The sequence below is a fragment of the Merops nubicus genome, unplaced genomic scaffold (genome assembly GCF_000691845.1).
Source record: "Merops nubicus isolate BGI_N331 unplaced genomic scaffold, ASM69184v1 scaffold1554, whole genome shotgun sequence".
Classification (NCBI taxonomy): Eukaryota; Metazoa; Chordata; class Aves; order Coraciiformes; family Meropidae; genus Merops; species Merops nubicus.
Genome location: NW_008603365.1, coordinates 3,369 through 26,164, shown reverse-complemented (window position 1 = coordinate 26,164; position 22,796 = coordinate 3,369). Strand labels below are relative to the sequence as shown.

Below are 22,796 nucleotides of genomic sequence, written 5' to 3'. Positions count from 1 at the left end.
CCATGACTCACATGCAAGAGGCAAAGTGTACCAGTGTAGCCTGGAGAGAAATGACCTGTTCTTCCTGAACGGGAAGCAAGCAGGTGTTTTAATGGAGATCCTCTGGTCTGGCTCTGGGCAAACCAAGCACAACCATCTCAGTCCCCTCCACGCCAGGTGCTGAGGTCGTGTGTTTGGAGAAGAGATGATCCTGTATCTCCATAGGATGAAAGACAACAAGCTTGCCCCTAGGCAGGTGGCATCTGATAGACCTCAAGCAGACCTGGGTAGACACCCACACTAGTTTCTCAACCTGGCTATTTGTCACTGCATCGAGCTCTGCATGGCTCGTACCTAGGAGATGACTTAGCAGAGGACTTTAGAGCCCTAATAGCTTAATGGTTGGACTTGATGATCTTGGAGGTCCATTCCAACCTAAATGATTCTATGATTCTATGATTCTATGACTTAGCTCCCCAGTGGGCTCATTGCTGATGCTTTATGGAAAAATCAGAGAAGTAGAGGGTTACCATGGAAAGTGTTTTCACTAACAATCCAAACCACACACTTGCAAAAACACAGCAGATGCCTTGTGCCTATTTATGGGTAGTGTTGCCCAATGGGAGGGGGCTCTAACGAAGGCAATTCGAGTTCATTAGTTCTGCTTTCTTAGGAACAGATAAGTCAGTCTGTTGCTTTTAAGAGGAATTCAATTATGGTAATTAGGCATCAAGAGGAAGCCCTTCCTCTTCAGAGAGCTGCGGCAGTAAGAAAAGCAATGCTTTGCAAGCACCTGCTCCACCTCTGTCCTGAGTCACCTTCAGCCCAAATTTTTCATTAAGTGGCAACCAGCATGTCCTCACATAATGCTGCACCAGCGTGTCATTTGCTTCTCATTATAGAGTCGAGTCAGCACATGTGAGCAAAGACAGCAACTTTTAATCCATCCTTTCTATCCCTGACTCTGCTGCCAGATAGGTCGAGCTGTAATCATGTTTCAAAGACTTAAGGGTGAGCATTTGGGAACTGGATTTTCGGGCAGTGGTGGAATCCCTCCACTAACCTCCCGCTGTACAAAGCGCATGCACACCCAGCTCTTGAGACGTGGCACCAGGCCCCACGGCCAGGAGCAGTCCTGCAATTACCAGTGACCTGCTGGGATGATGCACACCAGCCAACCTGGGATGCTGCAGTGAGCAAAGCTCAAGACAGGGACAAGGGTGGGAGGGGATGAAAACGTTGCAGAGCAAGATCTTAACGCCGCTTTGATTAAAGAACTGGGTTCTGAGCAAAGTTATTGCTCATCCAGCCACTCCCTCCCATGCCGTGTAATTGTAGGCATGCAAGCACCAGCAGTGGGATGGACACGTAGCAACTACAGAACACCCCAATGCTGCATCTCAGCAGGTTACTGAGCAAAAAGCAGCACGGCAATATTTCCTCTCCTGCCAAGGATGTCCAGGGAGCTCACAGGACACAGGCAGCTTCCAGGGGAGAGCAATTCATCAGGAAATGGGCCAGCACTGGTGGAGGTGGAGGAAGGCACAGCCCTGCTCCTCCTTCAGCAGGCACACGAGACACTGGAGTAAAGAAAGGCACCAATTCAGTGTTTGTCCCCAAGTGTGTTTCAAAGGGTATTTAAAACCAAATAGTCTACAAACTGCCATAAAAGCCAAGCTGCTGCCGAAGCTGGAAGTCCAGAGCCAAAGCCTCCCTGACTGTTTTGCTAGCACTGCCCTCACAAACACTGGCTGAACATTTGATTCAGCCTCTTCCCCTCACAGGGGACAAGAAGAGTGGGCAGGTTGGAGACAATTCCAGCAACATGTTGTTCTCCCCTCCTCGTTCTGCCAGCAGCCACTCTGCACTGGAAAAAGCTCATGAAACACAGCAGAAGAGGAGAGGTGAGGTACAGGGCTTCTGAAACCCCCCTTAGATGTACTCGGGAGCTATCTCAGTGCTCAATCACAGGATCACTTTTAAAAGCCTACAAAAGGCTTGGCTGAGATCCCTGGAACTGGAAGCACTGCTGCAGGAGAGGGGTTGGGACAGGCTGAAGGCAGATTGAACCATTTCCCCCCCTCCACTGGTCCTGGCCCATTTCTTTTCAGGTAGGATGGGGAGAACCTTAGACCTATATACAGAATAGGATGCTGGTTTTGGTGGAGCTTTGCTTACAGGAGGCTGGAAGGCAGCTGCAGTCAGAGCAGCAGAGAGGAGCTAGGTGGGGTTTAGAGGTCTTAATCAGAGTCTCCTGAAGCCTCTTAGGATCACCTTAACATAGCTAAAAGAAAATCCTCTTCTCCAACAGGCCCACAGAATGAATCTTGCTGAAGTTAGTCTACAGAAATACTTTAAGAGGGAGTTTGGTCCCACTTCAGGCCAATATTTTGGTACAATCCTGGGCTTTTTACTTCCAGTAAGTCTCATGGGACATCTCTGTCCTATCCATCTTAGAACTTGCCGCATCCACCCAAGAAGATCATCCTCCAAGTCACTTCAGACACCCTCCTTGAGCCTCAGAAACAACTATACATAGGAGATATGAGGGATGAGGCAAAAACAGTCACTAAGGGGAAGCTTTTTACATGAAGAACTTGATGGCCTAAAATAAAAGTTGGGGCAGTAGAAAACACTGAAGAAAAAATATGGACGAGAGGTTAAAAATCCTTGTGAAGGCACAATCAAAGTGATGCATTGCAGGTTCTGGGGAACAACAGGACTGAGCAAGATGGGAGAATTCCTGTACCTCCCGTGGGACGCTGCCTGCAGAGTGGCCCACTCTTATTAAAGTGCCTCCAGCCAACACAATTAAAAGCTTCAAGCTAAACACGAAGGGGCAGCCTGCTCTCTGGAGCTGTTCCCAAAATAACCCCATAGGCATCAGAGAAAAGAACACTTAGAGCCTTGCCTGCACACGTGTCTTAAAATCTCCAAAAATAGCTCCTGCTTCCCCTTTGAAAAAGGCTGCGGTTCCCAATGCCTCACAGGAACTCTGTTTCTGCTCAGAAAAGCCACAAACTAAGTGAGCAGCCCAGAATTGATCTATGAGCACATCTGGACTAGCTGAGATCCGCCTTATGGAGAAGAAAAAAATAAAGATTTTAAACAGCATGTGTCAAATCCAGGGACCTTTATTTCTCTGGAATGGAAAGAATTTGCCAGCCTGGACAAAAAATTGCAGGCGGCAATTGTACATTCTTTCAAATAAAAAAAAAAAAAGAACACACAGACAAGAGTTTGGCTCCATAAATTTCTGTCATAAGAAACAACTTTGAATTATACACCAAGCTTTTTACAAAGCATCCATGTTAAGATGTTTTACCGTGCTCTATCACATTCTTGGCCGTTTATACAGAATACGCCATACCAAATGCTACATCAGCTTAAGACATTTTTTTAAAAATTAGTATTAAAAAGATACAAAGGCATGTTGGCTTTCATTTGGGTTTTTTTTTTTTATTAAGACATGGGTGTTTTCTTTGTTTTCCTAAGGAATCACTAAAAAAATAGAATAACTTAATTCGTAAGGACAAGATTGGTTAAAAATCCAGCCTTGTTTGCTTGGCAGCCTTCTGAGCTCGTACCTCTGTTGCTTCCATCAGTCTAACAGCACCTCAGGCTGCAGACGGGTCCTGCAGGGTCTCAGCCTGTGCTCCAGATCTGTCCATGCTCTCAGTTACCAGTTTCATTCAGAGTTTTCACCCCAGCCAGGAAATATTCCCAGCCAAACACTAAAAGCCATCTTCAGCCAAACAGAAGATTTCAATCCGGGCCAATTTCACATGGGTTTAGCCCTTTGTCTTTTGCTTCTTTGTACATCCTTTGGAAGTCTTTAAAACGAGGAGCACAGCCTAACCTGGCCTCCCCAAAGTGCATGCGTCCCGTGAAGAGGAAGTCTCCATCTCCTGGTTTCACCCCACACTCCAGCAGGGTCTTTATTTGTCCTCGCCAGTTCCCACTCTCTCCCGTGAGCTGGAAGACTTTGCTCTTCTGCCTGTACAGTTTGTTAACACCAACGTGAATTACGGATTCTTGCTCTTCTGCCTCATTTGTTACATCTTGGATGGAGCCTCTGATCACTAAAAGCAGAAAAAGGACGTAAAGAAGAGTTACCCAAAACCCCTCTGATAGAACCACATCCCAACTCAGCCCCGTGCAACCAGGCAGTTTGAGGGGAATGGATTTTACCACAACAACCCCTACCTTGGTCCTTTTTTATTCTTAAAGTTTATATCAGTAACCTTCAGCATATATTTGTATTTGTTAGTTTATATTTGGAACCTGTCCGGCAAAGGGCACTCGCATATTAAGTTTAAACACAAAAATAATGACATCAGAAAACCAGCATCAATCATGATAAAGAGTTCTAACAACAGGAACCATGCTTAATGCTCCCTGGCAACGTACCTTCTGTTCTTCAGCCATTACAGACACCAACTAATATTTATTTCCCCTATAAAAAGGGAAGCACGGAAAACTACCGAAACTTTTGGTCTTTTGTCAACAGTCCAGTTTAGGGCAGCAAGTAAAAAGCCTCTCCTAGATGCATCCAAAAGTCTTTGAACTTCTGTTTCCATTGTGGTTGCTGGGTCATTCTCTGTCCACCTTGGGGAAGTGTCAGCTGGGCACACGGTTTTGAGGTCCTTCACACCATGTCCTCCTCCCTCTCCCATGTGCACAGCCCCTTTAGACCCCATTTACTGCTGGTAGAAGTCACTAAGTATAAGTGGGTGTCCATGAGTGTTTATGGAGGTCACATTCAAGTGAGCCACCTGGGGAAGAAGGGAGAGGGGAAGCAACAACTCACCAAAATCACTAGTGCAGACAGCCAAGAGGACCTCTGTGTCACTGCATGGTCGGCAGGGAGCTGGAGAGAAAGAAAGGGTCAGAATTAGCAAAGGTCTAGACAACGGTAAATAAGACAGTATTTAATTAATCAAAAATGGGACACACACACACAGAGAACACAGGGACAAGGGTCCAAAGACCTGTGGCATCAATAATGCCAAAAGAAATGGAGGCTAACCCTGGCCCCTGTGAGATTTTTGTGCTTAAATAAGACACAGATCTCCTCGATGGTCCTGCCGAGATGAATTATCTGTAGCAAACACCCCCACACACTTGCTGCATTTATGCAAAATCTGTTTTGATACCAGGAGCATCAGCAGTGAGTTCTGCTGTAAACTGAAAGCTCCCGAAGAAGAGCTCTTCACTTTGAAGCTCGTGTGTCTTTTAACCTCAGATGGCAAAGCTTCTTTCTTACCATTTCTATCAAGTGTTGCTGGGCTGTTCCACAAGCCATTTAGTCTATCACCACATCAAAGATCCAGGAGGTTACAAAGCAGGGGAGGCAAGAGGGGAGGAAAAAACCCAAGCGCATGTGTTGGAGGGTGTCAAGGCAAAACGGAAACTCAGCCTGTATCTGCTAGAGCTCAAGCAGCACAAAGACCATTTCCTGTACTGCTGGAAACATTTGGATAGCTGCACTAATCTAATCAATGCAAGAATGTGGCTCCTCTTTGTACTCAGCCAGCTATTTCTGAGGAGAAGGTATGGTAGTTGCAGGACAGATGTTTCTATAATACCCTGTTGAGTTCAGGAATTTGCTTACGATCCGGGTCTGCCCTGCCCAGTGATGTTAATTAAGTCTGTCCACTGGTGGCCCAAGGATCAGAGCCCACATCTTTCACTTGGTGTCGTCTTGAAGCAGCACTTACACGTCAGTCAGAAAAATAAAACTCCACAAAGTACACTGCTCAGCCTGGACCAGCACAGGCAACGACTACAGCCAAGCAGGGCTCAGGCTGGAGGCATGTGAAGCACTGGGGTACACTGACTGTCATCACACCATCCATTATCAAACCCCAGGCTGAAGCCCTCTCACTTCTCCCCACCCCCATAAAATTTAGGTTTTGAACCTCAACATCTGAAAACGCTTAGTTACCAGATTCCCAAATAGTCACACCCTTCCTCTCAACCCCGCTGGCTTCCTGGAGAAGTTTATCCACTGCACTACGAAGTAGATTTAAACTAGTCTAAATAACGTGCAGCTGGTGCCTACAAGGCTCAGCTCTTAGCCTTCTCCTCTTAGATGGCACAAGCCATTCTTTAAAATAAGGCACGGCAAATCTCTTATTTTTAACAAGGTCCCAGAAAGGCAGTGATCCAGAAAGAAGAATTATTGAACCAAATCCACCAGATTTGCTCCAGTCAGATGATTAATACAGTGTAACACATTGTTTAATAGGATTAAAGAGAATGTAAAATTCACATTTCTGGGCAGGGATATTCAAAGGAATAATTCGAGAAGGTTAAAGAGCTCAAAAAGAAGAGACAAGGAATAGGCAAAACAGTTTTGTTAAAGCATCTAGCTCAATTAGGCATTTCTATTTAGTCTTAATACCTCAAGGGCCTTTAGAAACCAGCCAGCCTTTGCTGCCCTTCCTTCCCTCACATACCACTTCAGCTCTCTTTTTTGGGAAAGTTTGGAAATTGTTTAATATCATGAGAAATACAGAGCCAGCCCAAGCCTGGATGCAACTGAAGTACTGCAATAAATTCAGTCTAAAGAAATGTTAATTTTTAAACGCAAGACATTTTGATTGAGACCGAACATCCAAGTTACATCTGACAGAGAAAATTACATTAGTCACATAACATCCTACTATGGAGTCATTTCATTCATGGCACCCACCAAATTCATCCAGGGCAAATGTCCCTCTTCCCCATCCTCTCTCTACCCAAATCAGGACCTGAGTTAGATCAACCAAATGGAGGGGACCTGTCAACGTCCATGAATCCTACAGCATTTTCACATAGACAGAAGCTCTAAAACAAAGCACAGCTGATGGACATCCTCAAAATCCACAGTTGGATTTCAGACATTGGATTTCAGACATTGGATTTCAGATATTTTGTTCTTCAGAGATCTAATAATAAAAAGGCATCTCAGCCTTTTTAAGTCTGAGTGAAAACAGTCTTGGTTTAAGCCAGACATCTCTGTAGATCATCCAACCCCATCGGAAAACTGAAAAAAACAAAGTGAATAAGCAGTTTTTGTTCTCAAAGGGAGTGTGACACACACAACAGGATTAAAGATGAAAACTGAAATACTTTAAAAGTGGCTCCTTCCATTTAAATAGACTGACACTATAATAAATCAAATTAATAAATACCCACGTATACATGGAACCAAATAATTTTAATTGTGAACTCTAAGTAAAATTCTGCATCCTTTTTAAATGCAAAAGGAAATTAAAAGTGTTTGGCATTACTCACACTCGATCATTACTTAGAACTTATTTCAGATCCATGCTGACTCACAGCAGTTTTGTGGCACACAAGCTCATTTAACAACCATTTACCACCACCCATCACTGCAATACCAGACATATGAAGAACAGAAATCCTCTTCTGTGGAACAACGCCCACATCTGCATTCACAGGGTATCAAATATAGCTTGCAAGTGGCAAAACCAAGGTATGCAAGCACAGATGGAAAGCAAGTCATGAAGGATTACTGCCGAGGTAAACGGACCATTAAAAAGCAAATAACATCCACTCGCTACAACCAAAGCTTCATTCCTACACAGTCTCAGAAAGGAAACAAAATCCTTGGGAGGAGGCAATGCCTCCACTTTCTCTTGAATCACAGCCACTAAGGAATCTGTGTGTTTATGCCACAGGTTGGTGATTGTAGCTGCGGTTCAGTACTTACTTCGAGATCAGGAGGCAGGTGTTCTCCCTCTCTAGGGCAGAACAACACATGCACCTCAGGCTAAAATGGGAAGCATCCTTAGAACGAAAAAAAAAGAAGAAACCTAAAAAAAAGCACTTGACTCGTGCCCAGCAGGTGAAGATGTTCATTTTCTGGGGGAATGGCCCCAGTTACTAAACACGACGGCCGTGTTTGCTGGCTCCCAGCTCCCTGGGGACGTCCAGAGGGCTGCCCAGGTTCTCCCAGCCCAGAGCAAGTCTATGAACTTGCAACAATAACAGTATCAGCGTCAGCTGCTCTAATTCCTTTAAACTCAATAAGCCAAAGAGCCTTAATTCATACAGCAGCAGGGGAAGGGTGGAAAAAAAAAAAAAAGAGAGAGAGAAAAGCACCGTTTTATTGAAGCCCTCTAAAGCCCAGATGCCTATAACTCAACTCCACCGCCGGTGGCATAAAGCCTGCATTGTGCACGTCGGCTGCCGACTCTCCTGGGAATGCCTTTGATGGATTTTGACAGTATCCTGACCTGAAGTAACCTGAGGCAGGCCTCTCCCTCCATCCCCCCAGCCCCGTGCCTCCAAAGGCCTCTCTATTCACCTCCCCACAGAGGGAGATGTAATTACATCATTCCTCACAAGCCAGCAGTCATGTCCCAGCTGCTTTGAGCGATTTGCCCTCTGAACCTGATGTTACCGAGGAGGACGTGGCGATACTAACAATAGGCTGCACTTGTTGGCCAACAGCTTTGTCAAACACGTTGCTGGTCCTCTCCGCAGGGAGGCAGAAACACTCAGGAAGACAGAGGGATGTGGCCTGAGGAGATGCCAGGAGCTCCAGAAGGTCCTCAGCTCAGTCAGCACCAGGGAGTTGAGCTGTCTAGAAAGGATCTGCTCCAATACTGAGGATGGATTTAAGTGCACCTTTAGTGCTGCAGTTTAGCTGTGAGTAGGTGTTGCTGTCCTCTCTCAGCATTCATGCACAACTCTAGTCCTTCCTCCTCTGGTTTGCAACATCTGCATGCGACGACCCTTCTATCCTCTGAAAATAGGAGGTGGGGCTTATTTGAAGGGATATCGTCATGGTTTAGGATGACGGCACCCTGCAGGACACGTTCAAAGCGAGACGTGCCGGCTCTGGCTGTAGGCATCACAGAAACCACATGAATGGGCCAGATCTTCTTTTGAAATGTTTGTATTTCAACAGCCACCCATGGGTCCAGCTGACCTTACTTTACCCCAAAACCAGCTTCCAGCCCCTAAGAAGTCCCCTCTGTCCGAATTTTCTCAACACACTCTACAGCCTCCTAGGTATGGAGATGACCAGACAAACCAGGCAGCAGCTCTCTACTCGCTGCCCCAAAGTGCCACTTACTGAGCCCAAAAGACCTTCTCTATCCTCTGGGCAGGCTCTACTGAACATACATCACTGCCCTGGCAGCACGCACAGGAAGAGAGACACCCTTTAAGCAGAAGTGAAAAAGTTTAACCCAAAGTCATTGCAGCAAACCGCTTTACCGAGGAATACCCTTTGGTTTTGTGAAGGCGCCTGCACACGCGGGCGGTGTGGTAGAGGTGTGGATGGTGGGGGAGGGAGACACAGAGCTGCTTTATCTGCCCTTCCAGTTTCCGTGGCATACATCACCCACACCTTACTGCTTCTGAATAATCCTTTGAAAAGCAATAAGACTTTTTAAGTATGAGAAGCTACTGAGGAGGCCCAGGCAGGGATGGAGCATTATATTCTGTTAGTTCTAGGTTTAAATCTTTTGATTAAGACAAGGAGTCTTTTGCACGCTCAGCAGAAGACACTCAAGTGGGCCTTGTTGCAGACCAGGCTGATCTGAGCTAAGCCAGCCCGTACTGCAGCACATCAGGCCGTACCCGTGTGGGGCCACAGCAGACCTGTGTCCCAGATGAAATCTCTCATCCTGACATCAGCATTAGTTCATACAGAACAAAACAAATCAAAACACCAAACACCCATACCCTTCAAAGTGTTGCTGGAAGTTCTATAATTGCAACCGTACTGGAAAGGGCATCACAGGATGAGTCTCCTTCCTGGAAACACGGAGTACAGACTTCTGAGAGCAGATTATAAAAATAGAGATGTGGTTTCTCCAATGATAGTGAATTTCTGCCATTTTTCTGAGTCCTAAGCAGAAATTATTACATCTCCACTGATAACTGGATCGGTGATTTAACTCAGAGACAAAGAGTTTAAGGGCAAACATCATGTGAGCAAGAAAAAAAAAAATCTTGCCCTGAATTTGCTTTTATTAATTAAAAAGTAGAATAAAACCTTTTAATTATTTGGCTTCCCTCTCGGAAGAGGCAACACTTCTGCCATGAAACAAACCTCTCACGGCTCATATCCCAAATGAAAAGACCTGCTGCTTTGCAGTGGAGATGGACAAGGGTTTGACAACCACTCTGGTTTACCAGACTTTGACTACTCATCTCCTTTCTAGATATACCTTCAACTCTCCTCACCCCCTCAGAAAGCACTTCCTTAGTCAGTCAAAATAACATTCAACCTCAAAACACTCACAACCCCCACACTGAAACACCGCCTCAACTATGCCAGTGCATCTGCATGCCAGTGCCTCTCAAATCTGAAAGGAGCACACGAGCTGGGCACTCGGGCCAGCAGAGCCACGGCCAGCACACCTGCACTGAACAGAATACCTGCAGCCAGGCAGAGAGGGGAAATGCGGCCAGGTGACACAGCTGGGCTGGAAGTTCCCCACACCCCGTCACAACACACAGAGGAGCTCTCTCATCACTCTGTTGTTTTACAAGGTTTTCCTGTCTTTGGATGGGATGGGATTACAGGGCTTTCTGCAAGCACTGCACTTTTTCCAGTGGGTCGGTAGGAAAACGCCAAGTCAGGGAGCAAAGACAGAGTTGACTTGCACTGCTCCCAGCCCCTTGGCTCAATAAGCCTCGAGGCACACGACCCAAAGGGATTGTGCTTCTTCAATCCCTTCTTCGATGAATAGAAGGTTAATGCTATGGATAACATACTGAGAGAGCTTAGTGCCTTGCTGAAGGCAGAAAAATTCATCACCATATTTGTTAGGATGTTAATGTGAGACTCTGTGATGAGGAGAAAACAAACGTGAGAATAAGGATCATGAGCTGAGCACAAAACTCAAAGACTCCCTCTTCCCCTACAGCCACAACACAGCTGGATCAAAATCCTGATGCTGCAATGGACATTGTCCCCTGAGTTCTTCAGGTGAAGCACGGATACTGCTCATTTTACCTCTTCAAAAAAGGAAGTGCCAGCCCAGTTCCTTGCCTTAGCTCATTTCTAACATTCAGTTCAACTTGCCCATATGTACAAGTTTCCAGAAGTAACTTGGAAAATAGAGACACTGGCCAAGAACAATTTAAACCTGCAAATAAGCTTAATGAAATGCAGACTTTCATATGCTGTGGCATGGATTGTGCCAAGAGAACTGAGTTAATACCACTTCCTTCCTGCAAAGAAAGAATAAAAAAAGCATATTGTAAACCTCACCATTAGAGATGTGATGACCTCTGTGTTCTGAGAAATCTGAAGAGACCATGAGACCATAAACCAGAAATTTATCTTCTCACAGAAACGTTCTCCAAGAGGGTATTAAAGTTCTTAAGAACCAAAGACAGCTTATTTATGTAAACAGTGTGAGGAGGAGATTTGGTGCTAGGCAAGCTCCATTTGCAGCAGCTTTCTAAATGAAACTTGGCTCAGCAGCTACCCAACACGTAAGGTTTCTCTGGGATTGCAGTCGATGCCTTTTGCTGTTCCAAGATGCAGCACCCATTCTAATAAACGAGCGGAAAGGTCAGCTAGAAACACAACTAGTCATTTCTTTGGGAAAAAAAAAAAAAAAGGGAAAAGAAAAAAAACCACAGAGTCGTTTTTACCCAAAAAAGACTACATCCCACTCTCACATGAACCCAGGAGAAAGTGTCATATCACTGAGACACTTCTTTCTGTCCCACCTCTGGGCTGCTTATTGCTCTGGCAGGAAAAATAACAGTCTCCCTGCCTTGCCTGCCTCCACAGTGTGGCCAAGAGGCCCAGCCCCCATCGCTGCTCCAGCCCTCTCCCCCCTCTCGACCCCAGGGCACCCTCCCAGGAGCAGTGCTGGGCTCTGGGCTCCCCGCTGCCTGGGCAAACCTCAGTGCCAGCGCGGGCAGCGTCGGAACGGTGCCAGGATCAGCGCCAGCTCCCAGTCCAGCTCCCGCACTTCCTCCTTGCAGCACCAGCCCAACGAACATCCCCAGTGACAGTCCAGCCTGCAATGTATACTGGCCAAAAAGCCCTGCTCAGCAGATCAGATTTTTGGTTAAATTCCTTCTGTCTGAACTGCAGTGGTAAAGAGAGAGCCCAGCAAGCAAGAAGTGTCTCTGCTACTTCACCAGCCCACCTTTCTGTGCGAGCAGCATTTGTATTCATTGGCCATTTCTTTGCTTTCTCTCTCCTCCTTCCGGACTGCAGCTAAAGAGAAAAGCAGGCAGCAAGGCCACGGCTGGGAATTTCTCCCGCTGTATTGCACAAGACACGGAAATAAAGCCATAAAACGTATCCATTTGTTTATTTCACAGAAAATACCTCTCTCCTCCCTTCGACCTATGGCTGCTGTCCATGGGGGATAGGAATGGGAAGCACTGGGCAAGTGCAAGGATGGACAAACTGCTGGAAGTTGGAGGTGCCTCCAGATGACTGAGGGATTCCTCCTGTCTCCTCTGACATGTGCAGCAGAGGAAAGGCTGGGGCAGGATCTCTTTCCTGGCTGCTCCACGAGAACCTGCCAGCACAGGACCACAGCAAGTGTTTCCACTGACTTAAAACCCACAAACACGCATGGTTTGGCTCATTCCCTCCTAAAATTCACCCAGAAAAGAGCTCTTTTTCCTTCTAAAGAAAAGGTCCTTCCAAAGTCTTGTAAAAGCACACACTCATCAGATCTGGGAAAACAAAGTTCTAAAGCAAGGTTTGATGTCTTGTTTGGTTCCCTGATAGCTATCAAACCACCCAGCTCAGAGCCCAGGCATTGCGTGCAAGGCAGAAGATGCAAAAGGAAGGTGTTTTTGCTCTGGTGCCCTGGGGAAGCTGTGCAGCCAGGCTCATGGCTCTGCTGCCAGCTTCCCTCTGCCCCTGCCAGGGCTATGGGAGAGCCTGGGGCCAGCACCTACTACTGGGCTGGAAACCTGCCAGGAACACAAAGCCTTCCCCCCCTCCCCACCACTCTTCTCGTCGGTCTGGTCCATTAAGGCCTCCTATGGAGCAGGGGAATAGAATTAAGAAACAAGTGGCTGGTTAAAGTTAAACCCTGAGAGTGGAGTAATGACAGATCAATGATTAAGTGTGTCTTAAAAAAAAGAAAAAAGAAGAAGAAAGGGAAAAAAGTAGCATTTGTGCGTTCACATCCTCACATTTCCTTCTCCACCCTGTTTCTAGAAATCAGAGCTCTCTCACATACCAAAAATCTTTTGAAGGAACATGGACAGTTTTCCCTTTAAAACCACGTTTATCTGATCAGCCTGTTCTTGAGGAGGACTGTGGAAGGGCTACATCTCACACATTGACATCTTCAGTGCTGTAACATTGTTCAGTTAACCCCCAAAAAGTTACTCAAGGTTTTCCACTAGCAGGAAAGCTTCAAGATGAGCACATCTGTTTCTTAACAGCACACATTTCTCTGTTATATTAAGATAATTAACCTGTTCTACATCAGCTTGGACTTTTTGATTTTTTTTTTTCTTTTCCCTATTAAATTTCTCACATCCACTTTTATCTAACAAACAAGAATGATGTGGGGAGGGTGAAGGTAACAGAAAGCCAGGCCAGGCTCCATGTGCAGATCCCAACATGAATGATCTCCATGAGTCTCCCAGCATCAGGGCTTTAATCCAGAAAGGACACGGACAAACACCAGAGCTCATGCCTACTGCAGGAGTCAATGCCCAAATCCCATCTGGGAGTCAGAGAGATGCAGGAAGATACCCAAGGAGGTACCCAGACAACCTATAGCAAAAAAATCCTTCCACAAGTTTGACTCAGCAGCAGAAGTTACTGCCTGATCAAAGCTGTGTGTCTTATGTCTGCTTTTTTGACCCAGTATTAAACCTCCCAAGGTCAGATTTAACATCAGCTTTGGGTCCAGGGTACCTTCCAAGTAGCCATGCAATATTAGTGTGTATTTTCTGGCTTCCACAGCAGATAAAGGCAAAGGAGATTTTCTGTTGTGCAAATCAAGGCCCTAACACATGAAAAATTTGGCCCATGTTTGAGTAAGTTTCTTATTCCTTGGGGAAGGTGGGGGGCGGGAAGAGGAATGTGGTTACCCCGCCCTCCCATCCCTTCTTCAACTACAGCCTCAGGAATTAGCAAACTAAACAGTTTTGCAGAGCAAGCACAGAGCACTATTAAAGACTGCCAAGCAACTCGGATGGACTGCAGATCTGTTTGTGGGACTATCTGCTGCAGTACAGAGAGGTCAGAGCAAAGCAGAGCTCCAGCTGCCCGGACAATACACCTGACTGCTTATTGGTTTTGACTGCCCACTGAGTTGAGAAATCAGCTAACGGCATTCATGGCCATTCTAGCAAAAATAAGCTATTTTCTTCCCCTCTCTCCCCTGCAGCTGTGTATTTATCACTGCAGCTCCATTGTCACCTCCTCTGCCCACTGCAGAACCAACCCCTGGCCGGGCAACATCAAAGGACAAGCAGGGCCAGAGGTGTCTGCTGCCCAACTCATTTTCTTGGGGGAAGGAGAGATCAGATTAGGGCATCCTTCCAATTTTATTCTTTTTTTAGTTAAAGACTTCTCAGTTCAACTTTTTTGGCCTTATTGAGACTCAGATCCTGAACACATCACCCTTGCCCTAATTTAGGAACACGTAAGAACACGTGTGTTCCCCAAGCATCAGAACTGCACTTTGACATGACTTCACACAGGGAGAAACCCAAAAACTTTGCTCTCAAACTCCCCCCTCAGCCCCAGTCAATCATTCACTGCAAATCTGACCATTTTAGGCACCTGAATAATTAAGGCAGGTTTTCAGCTCCTCCAAATTAATCCCACTCCAGGCTCTGTTATACAGCAGCCAGCCTGACCAATTGAGATGTTGACCCATGACATCCAGTTCAGTGATAGGCTTTCAAACACTAGCTTAAAATATGCTCTCCGAAATACATACAATGCTAGGGAAAGCTGTTTGGTTTTTTGGTAAAATATTACTTTGTGTCTAGCTTTGTACCATCATGTGCTCCAGGGAAAGGACATGAAAGTCACCTACCAAGGACCTTCCCACCAAGAGGATGAGCACAGGAAAAAGCAACCAGAGAACAACTGATCCTAAAGCAGGAGTGCCAAAGTGGTTCCTCGTTAAGGCAAATAATTGAAGTGTATTTTGAACTACTGCATTACAGGCTGTTTTCTGGTGGTTTTCTCTTAAAACTTTCTGCTGAGCTGCTAGAGAGAGAAAAGGCATGTAACACACGAGGAAAGCTTTAGCTGTATGGGCGAGCCTGCCTTACACACCACCCAGCCAAGTGTGCCCATCCTTACACAACAGATCCCTTGGCTTTGCTTTGCTGCTCGTTCTGCATTTCACCAGGATGGGGGGAGTGTGGTACCAATTCTCTTCTTCTGCGCAAATCAAACCAGGCCACTCTCAGATTTCCTTTTTTTTTCCCCCTAACACAGCTTAACTTCAACACAGTTAGGAGATTTTTAACCTCTGCAGAAAGCCAAGGGGAATAAAAGCCAGAGCAGGGCATTTCTGTGGGCTCGTAGGGGGTACTGGAGAAGCACAGAGCAGTGCTCCCACCCCTGCCACACAGCATGGTGCCACCACCTCGAGTGGTCACGATGACTCAAGCAGAACCTGTGTGAAGCGTAAAGGTCACAGGGACTTTCAGTTTAAGTGTTCCAAGTGCCTCTTTCCATCAGCTCTTCTGCTAATGGCAGCGATGAGCACAGTGGGGACCGACCATGATTTCCATATCATGAATGTCCTGGCAGAGAGCAGGCACACCAGCCACAGCTTCCTGCCTACCAGCCTCTGGGCTGTCCCAGAGCAAAGCAAGAGTGTTTCCACTCTGACAAGAAATGAGAAATATATCAGTGCATCTGCTGCTTCAGGCACGTTCAGCCTCCAGGAAAGGACAAGAAGTTGGGTATTTGGGAGCAACCAGAGGAGATCATGAGATGAGGAGCCCACGAGCAGTGATGCTCTGGGAGAAAACCTGCAGAGAGATGGCAGATTGGTGCCCCACCTCTGCCAAACCCAAACTACATTAAAGATCAAAAGTTACGAGGGGTGCTTCAAAAAGCCTTCGGTTAGTAGAAACACTGGCATAGCCCCAATTGTTATGAACTTTCTTAATTTCCAATCTGTTTTCTCAGGCCAGTGAATTAACAGCTTACAGGAAATAGCTGAATACTGTTCTTAATTAGTTAACTGGATTTATCCAGTTTCACCTTGTTTTTCAGATACTCAAGTGGGTATATCTATTAATATTCTCAGCCAGGTACCCACCATTAATAAAGAAAAGGTACAAAACAGTTACAAGAACCTGCACTAAGTCAGTAGATGCCATCAAGATAAAGGGATATTTTTGTTAAAGTTTGACTTCTTTACTACACAAAAGCGGGTGGGTAATGAAAGGGCTTTCAATTTACCTCCTGAGCTCCAACAACCTCATTACAGACATCCCCGTGAGCACGCAATGGGAAAGGCAAACTACACAGCTTACGTAAAGCTGGAGCCAGAGCTTGGATGTCACTCCTGAAACACAGACTTTAGGTAACAAAGGAAAGGTCATTTGGTCAGAGGGGCGATAAGGTTTGAACTTTCATTCCAAAATGTTTGGTCAAGCCTACAGATCCTTGATTCAGGCTCACTGAGCAGAAGGTGAAGAACTGAGAAAGTAAATTACTTGCAAGGGACCTTCCAATTTTCACAGGAATTTAATCCAAGCACCTTGCTGAGGTCTAAGGCAGACCTACGCAAGGCACAAGCTCCACTACAGCTGAGAAGCTCATGTGGGTCATCACCTTCAGAAAACTTCTACAAACTACGTGGCCAAACAACACTTCTGCCAAAACTTCTGTCTGCTTGCCAGTATAGGCAGTATAGCAGAGACCCAGAGCGTTTTCTTCCACCACAAGCAGAAAAGATTAGAATCAACTGAATTCAACTAAACAAGTTCTGCTGCTTCTCAAATGGCCTCAGGCCAAAATGTCACAATGCCTCAGTTCTTCTGTTGGGCAACACCAAGGCTTCAGAACCTTACTGCAAGCATGAGCTGAAATTAATGGACCATAAGTGTGGACAGGAATTATACAGGGGTCCAATCTAAAGCTTAGTCTGAAATCAAAAGCACTTTCAATCACTCATCACTTTGGGTATCAAGAGGAGAACGCACCCATCAGGACGTCTGAATTGCCAAGATGATCCTTCATAGGGACTACTCACATGAAAAGGCGACAAACAGTGTAGCATGCTTGCCTTTGCTCCTCCTCCCATCTGAAATGACAAAACACCCCCAAAATGCACCTTTTTGCTTGTTACTGTCACAGTAAAAACCTTTCTTGCAGCAGATTTCAGCAATCTGAATGAAATCCTGCTACAAATGCTTCCTACAGCTAGAGAAGTCTTACGAGAATGTGGTAAGGCAAACTCAGAACCAAGAAAAGGGTTAAACTCTTAAAATCTGGAAAATGTTAAGACTGCACTGTGTCATCCAACATCCCCAAGAAAAGGGAAAGGCCAGTTCAGAACCTGTGTATGTTTTCTACTGAATTACTTGCTAGACTCTGATTAAGTGGGAAAGAATGACTGTAAACTAATAAAACTTGAGGTTTTCTAATTAAGCCACAGGCACCCTGCCAAGCATTGTTGATTTGTTGATGCACCCTGCAATGTCAGGACTCTGAGGACACAACAGGTCATTAAAGCATGAAACAGATGACTTATGCTCTTTAATCAGAGCTGGGACACCAGGTTAGGAAGAGAGAGTAAACTCCAGGGCAGAGTCCAGTAATTATCACCAGGAAACAAACACAGCGATTAGGGAAAGCGGAGAGAAGTTGTTAGCGAGTAGTTATCTCACAAGGAAAGGACTGGATTACTGAGCTCCACACCTGGGTCTTTTATGAGAGTCATCCCCCCTCTCCACAGTCAGAAGGAAATAGTGCAATTTCTGTGACTTTTGGTCCCTCGACACCGCAGTGCACCAGCTTCCTCTGCCCAGCTCTGCCAGCACATCTCAGCCCCCATCTGCAACAGCATCTCACATCTTCGTCATTTCTTCACACGTACTACCAGCTCTGCTCAACCCTGTCAAACTGCAACTAAGAGATGATCAGGCTTGTTTTTTCCAGTGTGCAACAGCCAAAAGGCTGTAAGCCAGGTTTGTGACCAAGTGACACAAGTATGCTTTGAGACAATCGCAGAACCCTAAATCCAGTTTTCAGCTCCTTAAGGTCAGCACTTGCCTCTGGCTTGATGCTTCCAATGAAGAAGTCACCAGTGATTTCAGTCAATTGATTGTAAACTTCCTCTCCAAAGAGCTCAGTAAAGAGCTTTTATTTGGAGATTTCACAGAAAAACTAGAAGCATCTCCAGAAGAAAAAGAGATCCATGAACTGCAAAGAGCCCCATATATATTGCTCTATAGCAGCCTCACAAGGCAGCTATTTGGCAGTTTCCCCAGACATACAGATATTTATAGGAGAATAAAAGTGCTCATCTGACTGAGTAGTGGAAAGAGTCATGTAGGCATTTTCATGTTTTCACCCCCTGCCACCCCTCCCCAGAGTCTGGGGATCCAAAAAAAGACAAGAAAAATAATTTAAAATACAATGGAGATCCCTAGTTTACCCTGAAGGCTCTGCTGATGAACTATTAAAGAGCTTCTTCTGTCCAAACCAGAGGCTTGGAGTGTGAAGCAGATAGCCTACCACACTGTTTTATAGGACAGCACTGAAATTCAACCAGGGTCTGTTACAGCTGAAAATACAGCAGTCACAGAAAAAGTGATTTGTCTATCAAAGAGGAAGGCTGTAATCAGAGCCAGTCCTCAGTTTGACTTCTGAAAGTTTCTGAAGACAACTCCCATCAGCTTTAGAAATCTCCAAGATTTTATGTGGAATGAAGAGCACTTAGTTCTAAAAACGCAGCAGTTCATGCCAGCTTGTGATGTCAAATATGCCTGAAGCGAGTCCTCCTGACTTTAGCAAAGCTCAGGAGAAACCATCTCTACGTGCAAACTAAAACCAGCGGAGATGAGCAATATTTCTCACATATTTTACTATAGGCAAAATAAATTTCAACTTTTTTTTTTTTTTCTAGAAAAAAAAGAATATGACTTTTCTTGGCAAGTTTAAGTGACTTATCACTAGCCTGCCTGTGTCTCCATCTTCACAGCCTATCGAAGAAAGAAGCACTGAATCTGGGAACATTCTCCAAATAACTAATTAAACAATGTATTTAATGTCTTCTGCAATGGAATTTTACTACATAGCTAACATTCTGCACAGCATATTCATCTTTGCAGAAACGATCTTACTGGGAAAACAGCTCTGCAGCACTTGCAGAAGCAAAGAAGTCTGCTTACAATGCAGAACCCTTGATGCTGAGCTACAAGTTGCAAGCAGGGCAAGCGGAAAGAAAGCAACTTCAAGATTTGACTATTTGTGTATTTTTTTGTTGTTTTAATGGCAAACACGCCATCTGTCAGCTATTGGGGTTACTGCATTAGCCCTCAGCCAGCTACCGTCTTGCTGAGTTAAGAACTGCTCATCTCAGTCCCACTGAGATCTGCACCAACCAAAACAAAAGCCACATCTCTGCTGTGCCAACATCTCAACTTTAGCGGGGCGGCGAGCGTGCACAAATATACAGAGCTACAAAGCCAGAGTCCTGGTGTGGAAGGGAGCCAGGGGAGGGGAGAGGACGGGACTCAAGTTCTGCAATCATTTATCCCAGGAAAGGAGGAGGGATGGGCTGCCTGGGAGATGGAGCTGCAGTTTAATGCACCACGCCACCGCTTATCAAGTAGCATCTCAGGCAAAAAACCCAGCAGGACTCGGGCAGAATCTGGCCAGCCTACAGACGGGCTCTTGGGCTCACTCCACATCGGGTTTTACCCCGGGCCAAGGCATCTCAAGTGTGCTGTGAGGATGCTTCTCCCCTGCTGCAGGGCTGCCCTCACTCCTGCCATCTCAAATGAGAAACCTGGATGCCCCTACGGCCTCCTCCCTTAAAATGCCTAAACCTTGAATCCTCTCTAGTCACCTGGGACAAACTACCCTAGATTGCTACTTCTCAGGCTCTCCTGGAAATCTCCCCTCCTCGATTTCAGGGATAAAAGCTAGAGGCAATTCTGAATGGGGGAGATGCATGAACCAGAGATAACACCTATCTAAAGGGAATTTCCCCTTAGCCTCTGTCATCCTCCACAAAGACTAGTTTCTCTTCTTCTCAACCAGCCTAATTGATTAGCACATTAGGTTACACCTAGAGCTATTGTTCCTCAATGGTATTTAGCTTGCTATTTAGAACCCGACTTTACAGCTCTTTCAGTTTGTCCACTCCCACCTCCTACAAGCCCTTCCTTGGGGTAAAATTCCTCCCTACAAAATTTTCATAATAGTTGAGAGAGAAGACAACACCCGCACTGTGAAAGTATTGTCGTGGTGTTGAAGAGCTCAGCCATGGCACAGTGAGGCTCAAGGGAGTGTAACAGTCAAAGCTGAGGAAGGAACACAACGTGTTTTTTCTTTTTTTTTTTTTTTTAAAAAAAAGCCATAATTAGGTCAGCGAGTAGCAGTAGTTTCAGGGGAAGAAAAAAAAAAAAAAGGAAAAGGAGTTCATCCTTGTTTAAATGTTTATTATTCAAAACATGCAGTGAGGTCTTAAAAACTGAGTTAAAAAGTAGTTAGAAAACTGCTACAGCAAGGCTCAGCAGCCCAGTTCACACTGGAGTTCACTGCAGGGTAAAGCCAGCTCCCGTGATTCACCCCACGCCTGCAAAGGGAGGATCGTTCACAACACAGTTCTTAGCAAATTTGGAATTCAGCCTATGGCACAGCTTCCAAAAAAACAAAACAACTGCAACCAAAATAATATTAAAAAAAAAAAAGAACAACACCCTACAGGAAAAAAGTTGATTCTTCCGCAATAGCCTGTTGATAAAACAAGTCCTTAAAAGCACATGAAATTCAGACCCAACCACTTTCCCACTCGCTCACTCTGCCATCTGTTACGCATCCAATACAGTACGTGCAAATATGACCGACATCCCAGAACTCACCAGAGAGTGTGTGCAAATCAGATGCTATCCCCTTGCTCATCAATTCGTACTGGAAGCCTGTAATCTTCCTGCTAATGTCCTGCTGAGGAGTGGCCTCAATAAACAGGCCCCCTTGATCATAACCAAAGCAATATACTTTATTGGGGCTGCGATCGCCATCTCGGACCAAGAGTTTCAGTTCTCCAGTTTTTTCCAAATAAATATTTGCTCCTGCAGAGTCCTTGAAGGGCTTTATGCAAACAGTCAAATGTTTGTAAGAGGCAGGTGAAGTATTGGGTCGCAGGTTGACTATGAGTGCTCCTGTGGGATACATCCACTCTATTGACCCTTCAGAACAGCGGAGGTAGACCTGTTCAACATCCTTCTTGTGAGACTCATGAGTTAAGCCACTGAGGGAAGAAAGAAAGAGAAAGTTAGAGAAATGACAGAGCCAGTAACGTGACTGTCATAACCTCAAACCTTCAAAGACCCACATCAACAAACGTAGGAAACCTGTGTATTATCAGCCCGTCCAGCTCAGCAGAGCTCAGAAGTGCTTGTCTCTTGCAAGACTGCAACCTTAATATTATGGGACAATTTTAACCCACCTTCTAAAAGAAAAAGTCAAACCACTAGTAATGGACTTCAGAATTAAATAGGATATAAGCACATGATCAAAAGCAATTAAATGACTACCGCCTCAGTTGCTGCCCATCAGCTGAGCTGTGGCAAATGACTTGGTGCATACTAAGTAAAACACTTGAACTCCCTTCCTGGTGGCTTAAACCAGCATGTTCTCCAGCTTCACAGATCAGACTCCACCTTCTTCTGAGCACTTTGTTCCCCTTCCAAGTCTATATTCCCAATGGATCTGAAACTGGGAGGGATGCCAAGCTCACCCTGTGAACTGGAGCAAAGGGATGCTCTGAGTGCTACTGATACCCTCTGTCCCAGCTGGGCAGCCTGATCTCCAAACAGGGAGGTAGGGAGAGAAGAAAATATCCTCCCCAGCCATAGCTGGGGTAGCTCTGAACTATGCTGCTGCTTTCTTTGGTACCCATCTGTTCCCCCACTTCTCCCCAGTATGAGGTTTAAGCTTAGCTTCTCATTTCACTGCCCAGCTCCAATGGGCTATGAGCAGACACACAGCTGAGAAAGAGAATGTGTTCAGCAGAGAACACATGGCCAGTTACTCTTGCTGGGTCAGGGCCCTGTGCCCTTACCCAGCACCATGGCCAACAACTAATACCCCAGCAGCCATTTTGAGAGCCAGCCATCAAGATCTGCGATAGCAAAGCAACACGAGGATCCCAGGGCCAACTGCTAGTGAGAGGAGAGCAAACTGCCATCCTTAAGCAGGATGACTAGTAAATCCCTGTGACTTGCTTGCCCACAGCCTAAAAAAAATACTAAAAAGGATTAAGTGACTGGTCTGAGGTTACACAGGAAATCTGTGGCAAAGAACATATTTAGTATAGTGCAAGTAATGACATCACGTTCTGTTTCTCAGCAGAAACCTCCAAATACAATTCCCAGCTCAAGGATATATTCAGGTGCTGAACAAGGTTTAAAACCAAGTCAGCATTTAGAAAGTAATAAGAAGCCATGTGTAAAAGAAGGGGGAAAAAAACCCCATGTGGTTTACATTTACTGTTGACGTGACTCATTATTGTGAGTGTCAGTGTGACCCACTTGATAGAGGTTACATGAGGAAGCTCAGAAAAAAAAAAGTCATATTTAATAACAGTAGTGCCTACAAACATGTGCTTTTGAAAAACCTTGAAAGCCACATCAAGACC

At 45.5% G+C, this 22,796-nt stretch overlaps 1 protein-coding gene across 1 annotated transcript; it reads right to left on the bottom strand.

The window, feature by feature from the left end:
* Positions 1–3,097: 3,097 nt before the first annotated feature.
* METRNL (meteorin, glial cell differentiation regulator-like) lies at positions 3,098–21,407 on the bottom strand (the record flags this gene model as incomplete). Its single annotated transcript, XM_008938623.1, has 3 exons — positions 3,098–4,061; positions 4,790–4,849; positions 21,019–21,407. Coding segments are annotated over 3 exons (766 nt in total), but the record flags the coding sequence as incomplete, so codon positions are not given.
* Between the last annotated feature and the right edge of the window lie 1,389 nt (positions 21,408–22,796).